Consider the following 16,324-nt stretch of genomic DNA (forward strand, 5'->3'; position numbering starts at 1 on the left):
CTGTTCGTTGATTTCCTCCCTCCCAGGGATTACACTGATGTGCTGTAGGGTAGCTTTTGGGTTCTGTATCTCTCAATCTCTTAGGCTAATCTTTGAAAACCACGTTCCTTTATACACCATAGTTCAACTCCATCTAAATGTTTCAAGGGCAGCTCGGAGGGCTGCACGAAAACAGCATTTCCCCATTGAGTCACACACCATCTTGACTTGGAAATATATCGGCCGTTCCTTCATTGTGGCTGGGTCAAAATACTGGAACTCCCTCCCTAACAGCACTGTGGGTGTACCTACATCAGGCGGACTGCAGCCGGCTGATCTCAAGGGCATTTGGGGATTGGCCGTCTGATGTGAAAACACGGTGACCTGCTACAGGTAATGGATGGAATTCTCCGGCCGTCGGGTATCTGTATTCCCGCTGGCAGGGCAACCCGCCCGTGGGTTTCCCGTTGGCATTGGGTGGCATCAATGGGAAGAGAGAACCTGCCGCCAGCGAACGGCGCTCCGCCGAGAGACACAGGCTGGGGTGCGGAGAATCCAGCCCGCGCCCCGTGATTAATCTGCACTAAATCCTTTGAAAAGTCAATTGGCATAAACATTCTGAGCTGTCCTCGCCCAAAGGTACCTCTTCCAAACGAGGCTTCTTGGGTCAGAATCTTCCAGCCCCACATCTTGGGGACTCCGGGCTGGCTGATCTCAGGATTTGTAAATCGAGGTTTGGTTTAATATCACACACGAGACTGCACTATCCGGACAGTCAGCAGTTGATCGCCTTGCTGATCATTTATTCATCGTGATCTGAAAATATCTGACATGGGGGGGGGGGGGGGGGAAATGCTTAACTGAGAGTCAATAATTGTCCAATAAGGTAGCAAAGTCTCTGTTTGCTTTCCTATTGGCTCTCCGATTAGAGACATTCAGTGACCAATAGCATCAGGTTGAAGTTGGGAGTTTGTGAGATGAAATCTCTCGGAACAATCCCACCAGAGTTGACAACTCACTTCACAGGATCCAAAAGCTGAAAGCCCTGAATCCCTAGAGAGAATTCTGCCCAATGCACTATTTGCTTACCTGGATACGAGCCCAGATACCCAGGCTCCCAAAGGACAGTTCTGTGATTCTCAAAGATATTTAGTGAAACGCCACAATATTCGTCAGTGTCCCAACCTCCCTATGATTCAATGCAGGGCAACCCACAGAAATCTCATCCGCTAGCAGCTTGAGAATCGCGCCACCACATTGTCAGCTATTTTAGGTGTGTCCACAAAACAAAATCAAACATTTTAGAAATAAGAATTTCAGTGCTTTATGGATCATCTCACCCTCAGTAACATGAGCGTGGACACACACACATTCTCTCAATAGCACACACATTCTCTCAACAGCACACACATTCTCACAAACACCTTCTCATGCACACACACTGACACTCAGATACACACTCTCTCACACAACATATGCTCGCACTCACAGACATGCATACTCACTCTCACACAGTACATTCACACACTCTCCCACACATAGCACACACTTTCTCACACATGCATACACACACAAACTCTCTCACACATACACTCACACAGTACACACACAGCACATACTCTCTCTCACACAGCACACTCACACACACTTTCTCACACATGCACACATACACTCATAGACTCTCTCACACACACACCCTCTCTCACACACCGTACACAGACACAATCTCTCTCTCTCATACATGCACACACACCAGCGTACACATTTGCTAACACATAACACTCACTCTGCACATAAATTAATCTTGAGTACTTTCCAGTAAGTACCTGAAGCCATTCAGAAGCAGCTTGGATCCTTTAAAAATGAATTAATCCTTTCTCCATTTTATGCAGATTATGAATCTGTTCGAAAAGGGGGCCTGATCTTTGCTGTTGCTGCGTTCTTTGTGGGAATAGTCATTATTCTGAGTGAGTTCACAATCCCAAATTCAGTCACACTCTGGTGTAAAAATTAGTAAAGCTGTTTAACGAAGTTGTTGACATACCTTTACGGCCACATTAGAGCACGGTTCATCTGAGAAATGTTCGTTAATGTAGAATAGTCACACCGAACATTGTGTACGCCCCTTCACGCACACCACTGTACATTGCTTCACTCGCACGCACGCACACACACACAACACTGGACATACTTCGTACACACACACTGAACACTGTGTATACCACTTCACAGACATACACCACATAGAACACTGTACACACCAACCACTTAATACACACACAAAGAACATTGTGTACACCCCTTCACGCACACAACTGTACACTGCTTCACTCACACACACACAAATACTGCACACACTTCTCACACACTAAACACATTTCACCCACATACACCACATAGAACATTGTTCACCAACCACTTAATACACACACAAAGAACATTGTGTACACCCCTTCACGCAGACACATCAAACGTTGTGTACACCAATTCGCACACAGCGAACATTGTACACTATTTCACACACAGAACGCGGTGTACCTAATGCACACTGAACACTGTACATGACTTCACACATGTGGTAAACCACTGTTGCACCTATGTTAGATGATGTATGGTAGGACCTGTACTACAGGTACGATGGTAGTTCCTGTGGTGAATGTGATTCACACTATATATAGTTGCCAATATCACTCCATGTATATATGTTCATTATCTACCCATTGTAAGTGCAGTTGCACTATCCGACCACCAGGGGGAGTCGCTCTGGGAGTACGTGAGAGTTTGTACTGGGCTCCTCCCTTGGTTCCGCCCAGGACTCCTCCCCCTGGGACCGATGTATAAAGATCAGTGCCTTAGAGCCAGCCTGCCAGTTCACCTGAAGTTTAACGATGAATAGGCTGGCTCTATTGTAAGTGTATTAAAGCCTCTGTTCAGATCCAACTACATGTGTTCGCTGAATTGATGGTTCCATCAGTTCCTGCCTGCTGGCACCGCCCAGTAGGCGGAGTATAAATATGTGTTTCCTCCATGCAGCAGCCATTTCTCTAGCTGCTGTGGGAGGCCACACATCTTAGAGCAATAAAGCCTCAGTTGTATCCAACTCTCGTCTTTGTGTAATTGATCGTGCATCAACACACACACATACACACAGAAAGCCGTGTACACTATTTCTTACCCACAAATGCTGTGTACACTACTTCATGCACACTGAACAGTCACACACACACACAAAACACTGTGTACTGTCTGTTTGGAACTTGTTAAATACTTGCCTGTTTTGTGTTTTTCTTTTTAATTTTTGTCCTGCGCAACCTTACAGACTTTTGGTTTTGAGCTGAGCCCCCCCCCCCCCCCCCCCCTCCCCCTGCAAGCTGCTATGTGGATGGATCCAGCAGACTCCTGTGTTTCAGTATGCTGTGTGGCATAGCCCATGATGTCATTTTGATGGACTCGGCTACCAGCCAATCGCCTCTTCTGGAATTCCAGACGTTTCATATTTTCACAGATGATTGGTCATGCACTCCAGAATGTTCTGAAGAACACAGCAAACCATTTTGTAAAGTAGTTTTGTTTTGGGGGGTTTCGACCTGGAAGGCAGCACAGAGCAAATCTCTCTCTCTAAGCTTGGTGATTTAAATTGGTTTCAGTGAAGCCCGGGGGTGTCATTTCTATTTAAAAGCCATCAGGCAGTTGTCGGGTCTGTGAGAATTTTATATCTGTTTGGGAGGGCTGGTGATGTAAAACACCCTTTCTATCAGCTGAAGAACCTAGCCCAGCGTGACCTGTAGGAAGAAGGGGCTGCTTAAAAACCCAGTGAATCCTCAGATAAAGACTGCTAATATTACCTCAGTGGATCTGAGAGTTAGACTGTCAGTAACAAATGCAAGTAACTCTCTGGAGTTACTCTCTCCATGTTCTAATTGAAGACAACCATTCGGAAAGGTAAACCAAGTGAGGAGTTCAACACTTCACGTCCTTGGAAGATCGCGGACCACAAAAACCACAACCTCAGCAGTGGGGATCCTGAAATATCTCATGAAATGAAAATGAAATGAAAATCGCTTATTGTCACGAGTAGGCTTCAATTAAGTTACTGTGAAAAGCCCCTAGTCGCCACATTCCGGCGCCTGTTTGGGGAGGCTGGTATGGGAATTGAACCGTGCTGCTGGCCTGCCTTGGTCTGTTTTAAAAGCCAGCGGTTTAGCCCAGTGTGCTAAACCAACCTAAATCATACCTCTTAATCCCGGTTATTTTTTTTAACGTTTCTTATCCCTTCGTGTGTCTGTCTTGTACGTATCTGGATGGAGGGCGGGCGGGCTCTTGAGAATAGTTATAGTAGACCATTTGATGAGACCATCAATTCACGCGACACGTGGTTAGAAGCGAACAGTGGTTTTAATCGTCTTACAACAGAGCCTGCCTGTGACAAGATGAACTCCAGATGAACTGGCAGGCAGGCTCTCAGCATCAACCTTTATACTTCCGGTTAGGGGGAGGAGCCGTGGGTGGAGCCCAGTACAAACTCCCGTACACTCCCAGTGCATCTCCCCCTAGTGGCAGAGCAGCGCAACTGCTCGTGTGCCGAGTTTACAGAGACATAGTACAATGAAATGAAAATGAAAATGAAAATTGCTTATTGTCACGAGTAGGCTTCAATGAAGTTACTGTGAAAAGCCCCTAGTCGCCACATTCCGGCGCCTGTCCAGGGAGGCTGGTACGGGAATCGAACTGTGCTGCTGGCCTGCTTGGTCTGCTTTATAAGCCAGCGATTTAGCCTTGTGAGCTAAACCAGCCCCTGGTTTACACAACATGTGTAATACAGTGTGAATTACGCTACTGTGATTCACCACACCATTGTTCCATTATATGTTCAGCTTTTACTCCTGTTATAGAGCTTTTAATGTTTTACTTATAAATCTGCTGCCTTTTACTCATTGGAGCAGTCAATTGGGCTGGTTTAGCTCACTGGGCTAAATCGCTGGCTTTTATAGCAGGCCAGCAGCACGGTTCAATTCCCGTACCAGCCTCCCCGGACAGGCACCGGAATGTGGCGACTAGGGGCTTTTCACAGTAACTTCATTGAAGCCTACTCGTGACAATAAGCGATTTTCATTTCATTTAGTTTCATTTCAAGGATTAAAGATCTCCGGAGAATGCACAAATTATTGGGTTAATTTACTGATGTTGGGACTCTGGGTCTGTGCTGTTGGAACTGATTGTGCCCCCGCCCAGGTATTGTAACAGTGCACACTTCACCCACACCAAACACTGTACACTGCTTTGCACTCACACAGAACGTTGTGTACACTACTTCACACACAATGCTGTGTACGACACTTCTCTCTCTCTCTCACATACACACAAAATGTTGTGCACACCACTTCATGCACACTGGGCACTGTACACAACTTCACAAACACACACAGAAGGCTGTGTACACTTTATGCACACTGAACACAACTTCACAAAGTTACAGAATGCTGTGTGCACTACACACACACACACACACGGAACGCTGTGTACATCACTCGAGAGATATCCTGTAACATTCATTTTGACCCTATTACTTTGACAAATATACTTTCATTTATTTTCAGAGACCTATCTATTTTCCAGGAAGTCCCTTTGTGCAACTGGGTGATTGAAACAGGGAGAGTTCAGAGTCAGTGTGAGCTCAGGGTTAGAGCTTTGTTACATGAACAAATGTTCAATATCATTAAATGACTAAAACCTGCCGTTTGTCTCTGTCACTGCAGGCAGAAGATTCCGGTGTCCAGGCAAAACGCACAAACGGTAATTTGTAAAGATTATTTTGCTGCGTTTTAAGATGTTTAACAAATGTGTGTTTGTGTGGCTGCTGCTGACAAAGCTCTTTTTGGTGATTCTTTTTAGATCACAGAAGGACGATGACATTTAGACGATGGTACTCAACCCTTTGAGTTTTTCTTTATGAGCTACAGTGGAGAAGGAATCTCTATCAGAAATGTGACAAAGTGCTTCATATTGTGAACTAAACTGTACTATTCTCAGAAGAAATTGGGGTTCCACCTGTAAGACTGCCTATTTCCACCTCCCGAACATTGCCCGACTTCACCCCTGTCTCAATTTATCTGCTGAGAGTCATTCACGATATCGTTAACTCCAAACTCGGTCACTCCGACACATTCTTCCTCGCTGGTCTCCACATTCTACCCTCCGTGACCTTGAAGCCGTCGAAATTTCTGCTGCCAGTGTCTTAACCGGGCACCATTTCCCCCATCATAAAATTTACAGTGCAGAAGGAGGCCATTTGGCCCATCGAGTCTGCACCAGCCCTTGGAAAGAGCACCCTACTGAAGCCCACACCTCCACCCTATCCCCGTAACCCCACTTATCCTTTTTCTTTGGACACTAAGGCCAATTTAGCATGGCCAATCCACCTAACCTGCATATCTTTGGACTGTGGGAGGAAACCAAAACACCCAGAGGAAACCCACACAGACACTGGGAGAACGAGCAGATTCTGCACCAATAGTGACCCAAGCCGGGAATCGAACCTGGGACCCTGGCGCTATGAAGCAACTGTGCTAACCACTGTGCTACTGTGCCAGGAGCATGTATAGGTCACCTGGGACCCTGGTGCTATGAAGAAACTGTGCTAACCACTGTGCTACTGTGCCAGGAGCATGTATAGGTCACCTGGGACCCTGGTGCTATGAAGCAACTGTGCTAACCACTGTGCTACTGTGCCAGGAGCATGTATAGGTCAGTGAGCACTGGTCTCCACTGACCTATACATGCTCCTGGTCAAGCAATGTCTCGATTTTTAAATTCTCATCCTTCATTTCAAATCCTTCCGCGGCCTCACAACTCCCTATCTCCGTAACCTCGCCCAACTCCACGGCCCTGGGTGATATCTAATTCAGCCACCTGGCCATTCCCACTCCTAATCGCTCCACAATAGGCCTTCTGCTGACTGAGCCCCGGACTCTGGAACTCCCTCTCTGCCTCATTACCTCTTTGAACCAGCTTTTGGTCACTTGGCCTTCTGTCCCCCTTTGTGACTTGGTTATATTTTTACTTTATAACATTCCTGTGAACTTTATAGTCTCTACATCTCTGTAAAGTGATTATTGCTGTAAGTTAGTCAGACACCAACTTTGAAAGGAGGCCTCAGCTCTCCATAAGGCACTGAACAAGATCATTCAATAGCAGGAACCTTTCCACATTTTTCCCATTAAGGCTGTTTGATCCTATTTGATTTTGCTGGGTGTTGACTGATTTGATCAAATTTGTGACATTAATGGTGGTGAAGTTGATTGATTCTGATTATTGATTCTATGATGAGCTGTGTAACCTGGATAAACCTGGAATTGCTTTAAGATCCCATATTCCAGTGGGTACGGAGGGGATGCTGGAGGGGGTACGGAGGGGGCGCTGGGGGTTGCTGGAGGAGGCATAGAGGGTGTGCTGGCGGAGGCAATGAGGGGGCACTGGAGGAGGCACGGGAGGGAGCACTGGAGGAGGCAAGGAGGGGGCACTGGAGGAGGCATGGAGGGGGTGCTGGAGGGGGTGCTGGAGGAGGCATGGAGGGTGTGCTGGAGGGGGCATGATGGAGGCAGTGGAGGGCGCACGGAGATGGTGCTGGGGGTTGCTGGAGGAGGCATAGAGGGTGTGCTGGCGGAGGCACTGAGGGGGCACTGGAGGAGGCACGGGAGGGAGCACTGGAGGGGATGCTGGAGGAGGCATGGAGGGGGTGCTGGAGGAGGCATGGAGGGGAGGAGGCCTGGAGGGCGCACGGAGATGGTGCTAGGGGTTGCTGAAGGAGGCATGGAGGGTGTGCTGGAGGGGGTGCTGGTGGAGGCACTGAGGGGGCACTGGAGGAGGCACAGGAGGGAGCACTGGAGGGGGTGCTGTAGGAGGCACGGAGGGGGCACTGGAGGAGGCATGGAGGGGGTGCTGGAGGAGGCATGGAGGGGGTGCTGGAGGAGGCTCGGGAGGGAGCACTGGAGGGGCACAAGGTCAGGGTTGGAAAGGAGAAAGGTTTGAGGTCACCAGCACAGTGCTGAATGGGTCCTGTTGGGACACTGGGTGTAATTCTGGGCACCACCTCACAAGCAAGACATCAACGCATTGGAGCTACACTGAGATTAGCTGAGGTGGAGGAAGCTGCAAAGACTGGGAATCTTCATAGTTGGAAAGAGTATTCTGGAAGAGAGAGTTGAGATTTGGGTAAGGCACACAGCAGAGGGTGAATTGTACAGAATGGACAACCCAGCAAAGGGTGGGGTTGAGTCCGTGGGCAATCTTTATGAGAGGTGCTGTGTGAAGTGGTGTTCCCCAGGGGCCACACTGCTGTTTACTGATCCTGTCCATTCCTCTGTTTCTATGGTAATGAGTTGCATGTATGGTCAATCTGTGTTTTAAAAAAATATTTATTCCGTTACGGGGTGTGGGAGTCACTGGCCAGACTCACATTTATTGCCCATCCCTAACTGCCCTTTGCTGGTCATGGTTGAAGCTGGATTGTTGGCCAGGACATCATCACCAACAACAACAGCTTCTATTTATGTCACACCTTTAACGTAATGAAACATCCCAAGACATTGAGTCAAGCGAGGGGCAGTTCAGTGCAGAAAAATGTGGAAAGGTTCCTGCTATTGAATGATCTGGTTCAGTGTCTTATGGAGAGCTGAGGCCTCTATTCAAAGTCAGTGCCTGACTAACTTACAGCAACAATCTCTTTACAGAGATGTAGAGATTATAAAAAAATTATGAAACTATATAAAACTTATACTTCAACTTTAAATTTTAAAGACCACCTCACTCTCTGAACCTCCCTTGACTGAAGATAATCTAATTGAGGTAGTTTAGATTGCAAAATGTTTCAGCCGGGTAGACTTAGAGATTTCAACCTTTGGGCTGGACAAGAACCAGGGGTCAGAAATATACAACAGTATACAGAGAAACCTACATAGAAAATAGAAGCAGGAGGAGGCCATTCGGCCCTTCGAGCCCGCTCCGCCATTCATTATGTTCAATACCCTGACCCCGCCTTCCCCCCGTATCCCATGATCCCTTTAGCCCCAAGAGCTGTATCTAATTCCTTCTGGAAATTACACAAGGTTTGGCCTCAACTACTTTCTGTGGTGGTGAATTCCACAGATTCACCACTCTCTGGGTGAAGAAATTTCTCACCTCAGTCCTAACAGGTTACTCCTTATCCTCAAACTATGACCCCCTAGTTCTGGACTCCCCCACCATCGGGAATATTCTTTCTGAATCTACCCTGTCTAATCCTGTTAGAGTTTGATAAGTTTCTATGAGATCCCCTCTCACTCTTCTAAACTCCAATGAATATAATTCTCACCGACTTAGTCTCTCCACATATGACAGTCCCGCCATCCCAGGAATCAGCCTGGTAAACCTTCGCTGCACTCCCTCCATAGCAAGAACATCCTTCCTCAGATAAGGACAGCAAAACTGCGCACAATACTCCAGGTGTGGCCTCACCAAGGCCCTATACAATTGCAGCAAAGCATCCCTACTCCCATACTCAAATCCTCTTGCTATGAAGGCCAACATATTATTTGCCTTTGTTCCTGCCTGCTGTACCTGCGCCCGTAAATTGGGGAGGCAGCGATCCTGCATTATTGTCAGTGGACTAGTAATCCAGGGACCCTGGATAATGCTGTGGGCAGATTTGATAAAAATCTGGATCTATTGATGTCCATGAAACCATTGTCAAGTGTTGCAAAAACCCATGTGATTCGCTAATGTCCCTTTAGTCTTTACCTGGTCTGGCTCCAGACACACAGCAATGGGGTTGACTCTGAAATGGCCTTACGAAACAAGGAAACAAGGGCAACTAGGAAGGGGCAATAATTGCTGCCCATTTCCAATCAATGAATACAATTAATAAATCCAATGGGGAATTCAGGGCCTTCACCCAGAGGGTGATGAGAATGTGGCTGATGTAGACCATACAGTGCAGAAGGAGGCCATTCGGCCCATCGGGTCTGCACCGACCCACTTCAGCCCTCACTTCCACCCTATCCCCGTAACCCTATAACCCCTCCTAACCTTTTTAGGACACTACGGGCAATTTATCATGGCCAATCCACCTAACCTGCCCGTCTTTGGACGGAGGAAACCGGAGCACCCGGATGAAACCCACGCAGACACGGGGAGAACGTGCAGACTCCGCACAGACAGTGAGCCAGCGGGGAATCGAACTTGGGACCCTGGACTGATTCCTGGGATAGCGGGACTGTCATATGAGGAGAGACTAAGTCAGTGAGGATTATATTCATTAGAGTTGAGAAACGTGAGAGGGGATCTCATAGAAACTTATAATATTCTACCAGGATTAGACATGGTAGATTCAGAAAGAATGTTCCCGATGGTGGGGGAGTCCAGAACTAGGGGGTTATAGTTTGAGGATAAGGGGTAAACCTTCAGTGCTATCCACTTGTGCTACCATGCTGCCCTATCGTATCGACACAGGTGAATCGTTATCGAAACAGAAGGATATATTCATGGGGTTCAAGAGGGTAGAGTGGGACGAAGCTCAATTGGAGCGTAAACATTGGCAGGAATTTACTGGAGGAAATTGCTTACTGTAAATACTTTGTAATATTCTGTATGTTTTACCTAATTTTTTTTCTCTTTCAGATGCAGGCTGTGGGGCAGGAGAGTCGATCCTTACCCCATCCACTGGGAGCAAGTTCTAAACATCTGCAATAAATGCCATTGTAGGAGTAGTTTGTGATATTTATCATTATGCTGACTATATTAGGGGATAGGAAGCCTCTCATCTGTTCATCGATGTTGAACATCTACAGAACTGGCCAATTCGTTGCTGTGGCATGGGGTTGGGGATTAATGTGTGTGAGGGAAACAAATTTAATGTACGGTTTGCACCTTGTTACAGAGTCCAATATAGTGATTCAGTGTGCCATCTCTCTTTTTATGATCCAGAGACTTGAAAATAAATAAATTGAACATTCCGGATAATTAAGGATTGTCACAACACAGAAAAATTGAAGTTTATTTTCTTGTGTTTCTTGTGCAAGGTGAGGAATGGATACAGAGTAAAGCTCCCTCTACACTGTCTCCATCAAATACTCCCAGGGCAGGTACAGCACGGGGTTAGATAAAGAGTAAAGCTCCCTCTACACTGTCCCCATCAAACACTCCCAGGACAGGTACAGCACGGGGTTAGATACAGAGTAAAGCTCCCTCTACACTGTCCCCATCAAACACTCCCAGGACAGGTACAGCACGGGGTTAGGTGGATTGGCCATGATAAAATTGACCTGTCGGTTAGGCGGATTACAGCAATAGGATGAGGGAGTGGGCCTAAGGTAGGGTGCTCCTTCAGAGGCTCAGTGTAGACCCGATGGGCTGAACGGCCTCCTTCTGCACTGTGGGGATTCTATGGTTCTAAATAAATGGTCTCAAATCCACCTCCCTACCTCTTCTCCATATCCCTTTAACCTGTTTTTTCAATCAGAAATGTATCTATCTCCTTCTGGAAACTATTTAATGATTCAGACTCCACCGCACTGTGGGGCAGCGAGTTCCACAAATTCACCATCCGCTGCAAGAAGTAGTTCCTCCTCATCTTAGTTTTAAATCTACCGTCTCTCAACCTATCTGTGACCTCTCATTCACTTTATCAATCCCTTTTATAAACCTCGATCAGATCCCCTCTCATCCTTCTAAACTCCAGCGAGTATAAACCAAAACCGTTCATCCCCGGTGAACCTCCTCTGAACTGTCTCCAATGCAGTTGGACCCTAACTCTAACCACGTCCTTCCTCAAATAAGGAGACCAAACTGGACACAATACTCCAGATGTGGTCTTACCAACACCCTATACAATTGCAACAACACTTCTCTACTTTTATACTCGTCTTTTTGCAATAAACGCTAACATTCCGTTTGCCATCATTACGTGCTGTATCTGCATACTGACTTTCTGTGATTCATGAACAAAGATACCCAGATCCCTCTGCCCAGACGCATCTCGAATCTACTTTCCATTCAGATAATAATTTGCCTTTCTATTTTTCAGCCAAAAAGGATAACCTCACATTTGTCCACATTAAACTCCATCTGCCAAATAATCCCACCCAGCTTACTCACTCTTCCAACTTCTTCCATCCGGCAGGAGATACAGAAGTCTGAGAACACGCACGAACAGACTCAAAAACAGCTTCTTCCCCGCTGTTACCAGACTCCTGAATGACCCTCTTATGGACTGACCTCATTAACACTACACCCTGTATGCTTCATCCGATGCTGGTGTTATGTAGTTACATTGTGTACCTTGTGTTGCCCTAGTTTGTATTTTCTTTTCATGTACTTAATGATCTGTTGAGCTGCGCGCAGAAAAATACTTTTCACTGTACCTCGGTACATGTGACAGTCAACAAAATCCAATCCAATTTATCTAGATGGTAAACAGTTGAGGTCCGAGGACTGACCCCTGCGACACCTCGGTAGGGTTCATGGTCTGTTTGTGCCAGAGGGAATATTGAGGGGAGGTTCTAATGGCAGCCCACGGACACAATGCCGGGAGGCTCCCTCCAGGCCGCTGCTGCGCTGCAGCGTCAGTGAGGGGGCTGCCAAGGTCAGTCCCACAAGGGGAGGGTACCAGCAGCTTCGCCGGTATGCAAGGGGCTGTCCGCCTTTGCGGGTCGGCAGCTCATGTAGCAGTCCACCTCCAGCAAGATTAACAGAGGTGGGTACATAGCAGGCAGACAGTCTAGCAATGTTTTCAAAAAACCCTGTCTCCCCCCCCCCCCCCACTGCCCCGCAAACCCCCCCCCCCCCCCCCCCGTGCCCAACCCCCACACCCCCCTCGCCCAACCCCCACACCCCCCTCGCTGGCCTTGAAAGAATTCCAGTTGCCATCTCAATTGGGAGTGTCACTTTGAACCTCTGCTGCCATCATGTGGCTACATTCGGCAGAACCGTTGCAAGGAATGATTCCAAATCTGGGCTCCTGATCCAGCCAGCCCCCCAGCATGCGGCCCTGGGACGGATTTCACTTCACGAGTTAGGCGAGGTGGGATCGGACACAAACTCCTATGAGCAGGCGGGAGAAAAATTAAATGCACCAGAAGTCAGACGTATGCAAGACTCACTGACGGCACAGCTGTTCCAGTCGGGATAGAGTGGATGAATGGGCTTAAGTAGGGGTGATCTTTCCAAGGGCCGGGTGCAGACTCGATGGGCCAAATGGCCTCCTTCTGCATTGTAGATTCTATGAGGGGGCGGCAGTCGTATGGCGATACACCCAGCCAGGATGGGTCTCTGGGGACCCATCTTCGTATGGTCATACACCCAGCCAGGATGGTTCTCTGGGGACCCATCTTCGTATGGCGATACCCCCAGCCAGGATGGTTCTCTGGAGACCCATCTTCGTATGGTCATACACCCAGCCAGGATGGTTCTCTGGGGACCCATCTTCGAGACGCCTCCCCACGGCAGATGGTGGAATTTGAATTCAATAAAAATTTGGAATTAAAAGTGAAACTTCATACGATGCACTCCTGCTGATTGGGATAGAGACCAATCTGTGAGAGGCAGCTTCTGCCACAGGTGGTGTGGTGCTGGGTTGTTGTTTTTGGTGTCGGCACCTGTCACCATAACCGCTGATCGCCACGATGGCACACGCCAGCCCACAGGTGATATTGCCATTTTCCCAGGTATGAGAATGGGCATTTAGATCATAGAATTTACAGTGCAGAAGGAGGCCATTCGGCCCATCGAGTCTGCACCGGCTCCTGGAAAGAGCACCCTACCCAAGGTTAACACCTCCACCCTATCCCCATAACCCAGTAACCCCACCCAACACTAAGAGACATTGAGGGCCATCTAGCATGGCCAATCCACCTAACCTGCACATCTTTGGAGTGTGGGAGGAAACCGGAGCACCCGGAGGAAACCCACGCACGCACGGGGAGGATGTGCAGACTCCGCACAGACAGTGACCCAAGCCGGAATCGAACCTGGGACCCTGGAGCTGTGAAGCGATTGTGCTATCCACAATGCTACCATGCTGCCCTATTTAGGCGGCACAGTGGTTAGCACTGTTGCTTCAGAACTCCAGGGTCCCAGGTTAGATTCCTGGCTTGGGTCACTGTCTGTGTGGAGTCTGCACGCTCTCCCCCGTGTCTGAGTGGGTTTCCTCCGGACAGTGACCCAAGCCAGGAATCGAACCTGGGACCCTGGCGCTGAGAAGCACCAGTGCTAACCACTGTGCCACCATGCCACCCATGGAATTGAATGGTTAATGGAGCTCATTCACTAAAAGCCCCATAACACCTATGATATTGTACCTGAGGCATTACCGTGGTTGGAAACTGTCACTATGTCCACTTCGCTTCCCTGTGACCCGAGACGAACATTATGACCCAGTGTCTAACTATTACATGTATTTCTGGAGGCTTGAATTTAAGGAAACAAAAATGGTAAACCTGCACAGAACCTTGGTTAGACCACACTTGGAACTGTGTAAACGGCTCTGATCCATATCTATAGACGCTCTGGAAAAGACGCAAACATCGATTTAGGAATCTGAGAGGTTACAACTGTCAGGAAAGGTTAGGGCAGCATGGTCGCACAGTGGTTAGCACTGTGGCTTCACAGCGCCAGGGTCCCAGGTTCGATTCCCCGCTGGGTCACTGTCTGGGAGGAGTCTGCACGTTCTCCACCGTGTCTGCATGGGTTTCCTCCGGGTGCTCCAGTTTCCTCCCACAGTCCAAAGACGCGCAGGTTAGGTGGATTGGCCTTGATAAATTGCCCTTAGTGTCCAAAAAGGTTAGGAGGGGTTATTGGGTTGCGGGGATAGGGTGGAAGTGAGGGCTTACGTGGGTCGATGCAGAACTGATGGGCCGAATGGCCTCCTTCTGTACTGATGTTCTATGGTAATAAGTTGGGGCATTTTTCTCTAGAAAGGAGCTTATCAAGCTCTTTAAAATTATGAAATAGTAACGTAGAGAAGATATTTCTACTTGTATAGGCTATTGGCACAAATCTAAGACACTATCTGGAATTTGTAAAATTATTTCACGGGATTTGGGCATCACTGGCAATCACCCTTGAGAAGGTGGTGGGTGAGCAGCCTTCTTGAACCGCTGCAGTCCATGTGGTGTGGGTACACCCACAGTGCTGTTAGGGAGGCATTTCCAGGATTTTGACCCAGCGACAGTGAAGGCACGGCGATATATTTCCAAATGGGGGCAGTGTGTGACTTGCAGGGGAACCTCCAGGTGATGGGGTTCCCAGGTATCTGCTGCTCTTGTCCTTCGAGATGGTGGTGGTCTTGGGTTTGGAAGGTGCTGTCGAAGGAGCCTTGGTGAGTTCTTCCAGTGCATCTTGTCGATGGTACACACGGCTGCCACTGCGTCGGTGGTGGATGTTGAAGGCGTTGGATGTCTTGGGTGTAATATGCGTATCGCCACTGACTGCCCAGGATCAATGCATCACATTCAATTAGACCAGAAAATAGAACCAGAGTACTTCATCATTTTTATATCATGTATAAAACAAAGAGATACAATATTGCACCGTTAAACAATATGAATACTGTGATCAGCAGCTTGTTAAGCAGGTCTGTTAGTTATTCAGCATTGTCATTCTCAAACCTGCTCTCTGTAATATTGCATGCAGTTCCTCAGTAACATTTCCCATTTCCATCAGAAATCCATCACTAGACGAAGATAAAAGTGCAAAGCTGATTATGGAGGTCAAAATTTCAAGGAATGGTATTACCCCCTCCCCCCGGTCCCAAATCTGTCCCTAAAGCCCCTCCCAAACTCCACATTTTACCCCAATTCCCCCTTTAATTGCTTTACCCTAGGCACAGATACTGGAACAGAGTGATTTACCGATACAGAATCACTACAGTGCAGAAGGAGGCCATTCGGCGTATCAACACTGCACCTACCCTCCGAAAGAGCCCCCCCCCCCCACCGGCCCGTTTTCCTCAATCTCTTTCTGCTCGAACCCAGCCTTTTGGAAATTTGCAGAAAGGATACATTTCCTTCTCTCCCCTCCAAACCCTGTCTCTCATCTCTGATTGATTGAAACCCACTCTGGTTAATGCTCTTTAGAATTTCCTTCCCTCTCTCTCTCTCCCTCCGTTCCTGCATCCTCGCATTGTTTTCAAATCAAGATTTGCGTTCTGTTTTCCACAACCTCAGAGCCGCTAAGGTTTCTATCCTTCCGAGGGGCTAACAGGCTCGGTATTGGAGAATCCCGATAGTGCAGGAGGAGCCATTCAGCCCATCAAATCTGCAGTAACCCTACAAAAGAGCACCCCACGCAGGTCCAGTCTCCCACCCAACCCCTG

At 47.9% G+C, this 16,324-nt stretch overlaps 1 protein-coding gene across 1 annotated transcript in view; it reads left to right on the top strand.

Moving 5' to 3' along the window:
* The window catches only part of fxyd6 (FXYD domain containing ion transport regulator 6), a 91,338-nt gene extending 80,338 nt beyond the window's left edge, over nucleotides 1-11,000 (top strand). Inside the window, exons 12-15 of the mRNA XM_038778811.1 lie at nucleotides 1,854-1,946; nucleotides 5,736-5,772; nucleotides 5,872-5,902; nucleotides 10,633-11,000. Of these exons, the coding sequence (XP_038634739.1) occupies nucleotides 1,854-1,946; nucleotides 5,736-5,772; nucleotides 5,872-5,896 (155 nt within the window). The 3' untranslated portion in view covers nucleotides 5,897-5,902; nucleotides 10,633-11,000. The remainder of the gene's footprint in view (nucleotides 1-1,853; nucleotides 1,947-5,735; nucleotides 5,773-5,871; nucleotides 5,903-10,632) is intronic.
* Nucleotides 11,001-16,324: the final 5,324 nt, after the last annotated feature.

This window comes from Scyliorhinus canicula, chromosome 19 (assembly GCF_902713615.1).
Source record: "Scyliorhinus canicula chromosome 19, sScyCan1.1, whole genome shotgun sequence".
Lineage (NCBI taxonomy): Eukaryota > Metazoa > Chordata > Chondrichthyes > Carcharhiniformes > Scyliorhinidae > Scyliorhinus > Scyliorhinus canicula.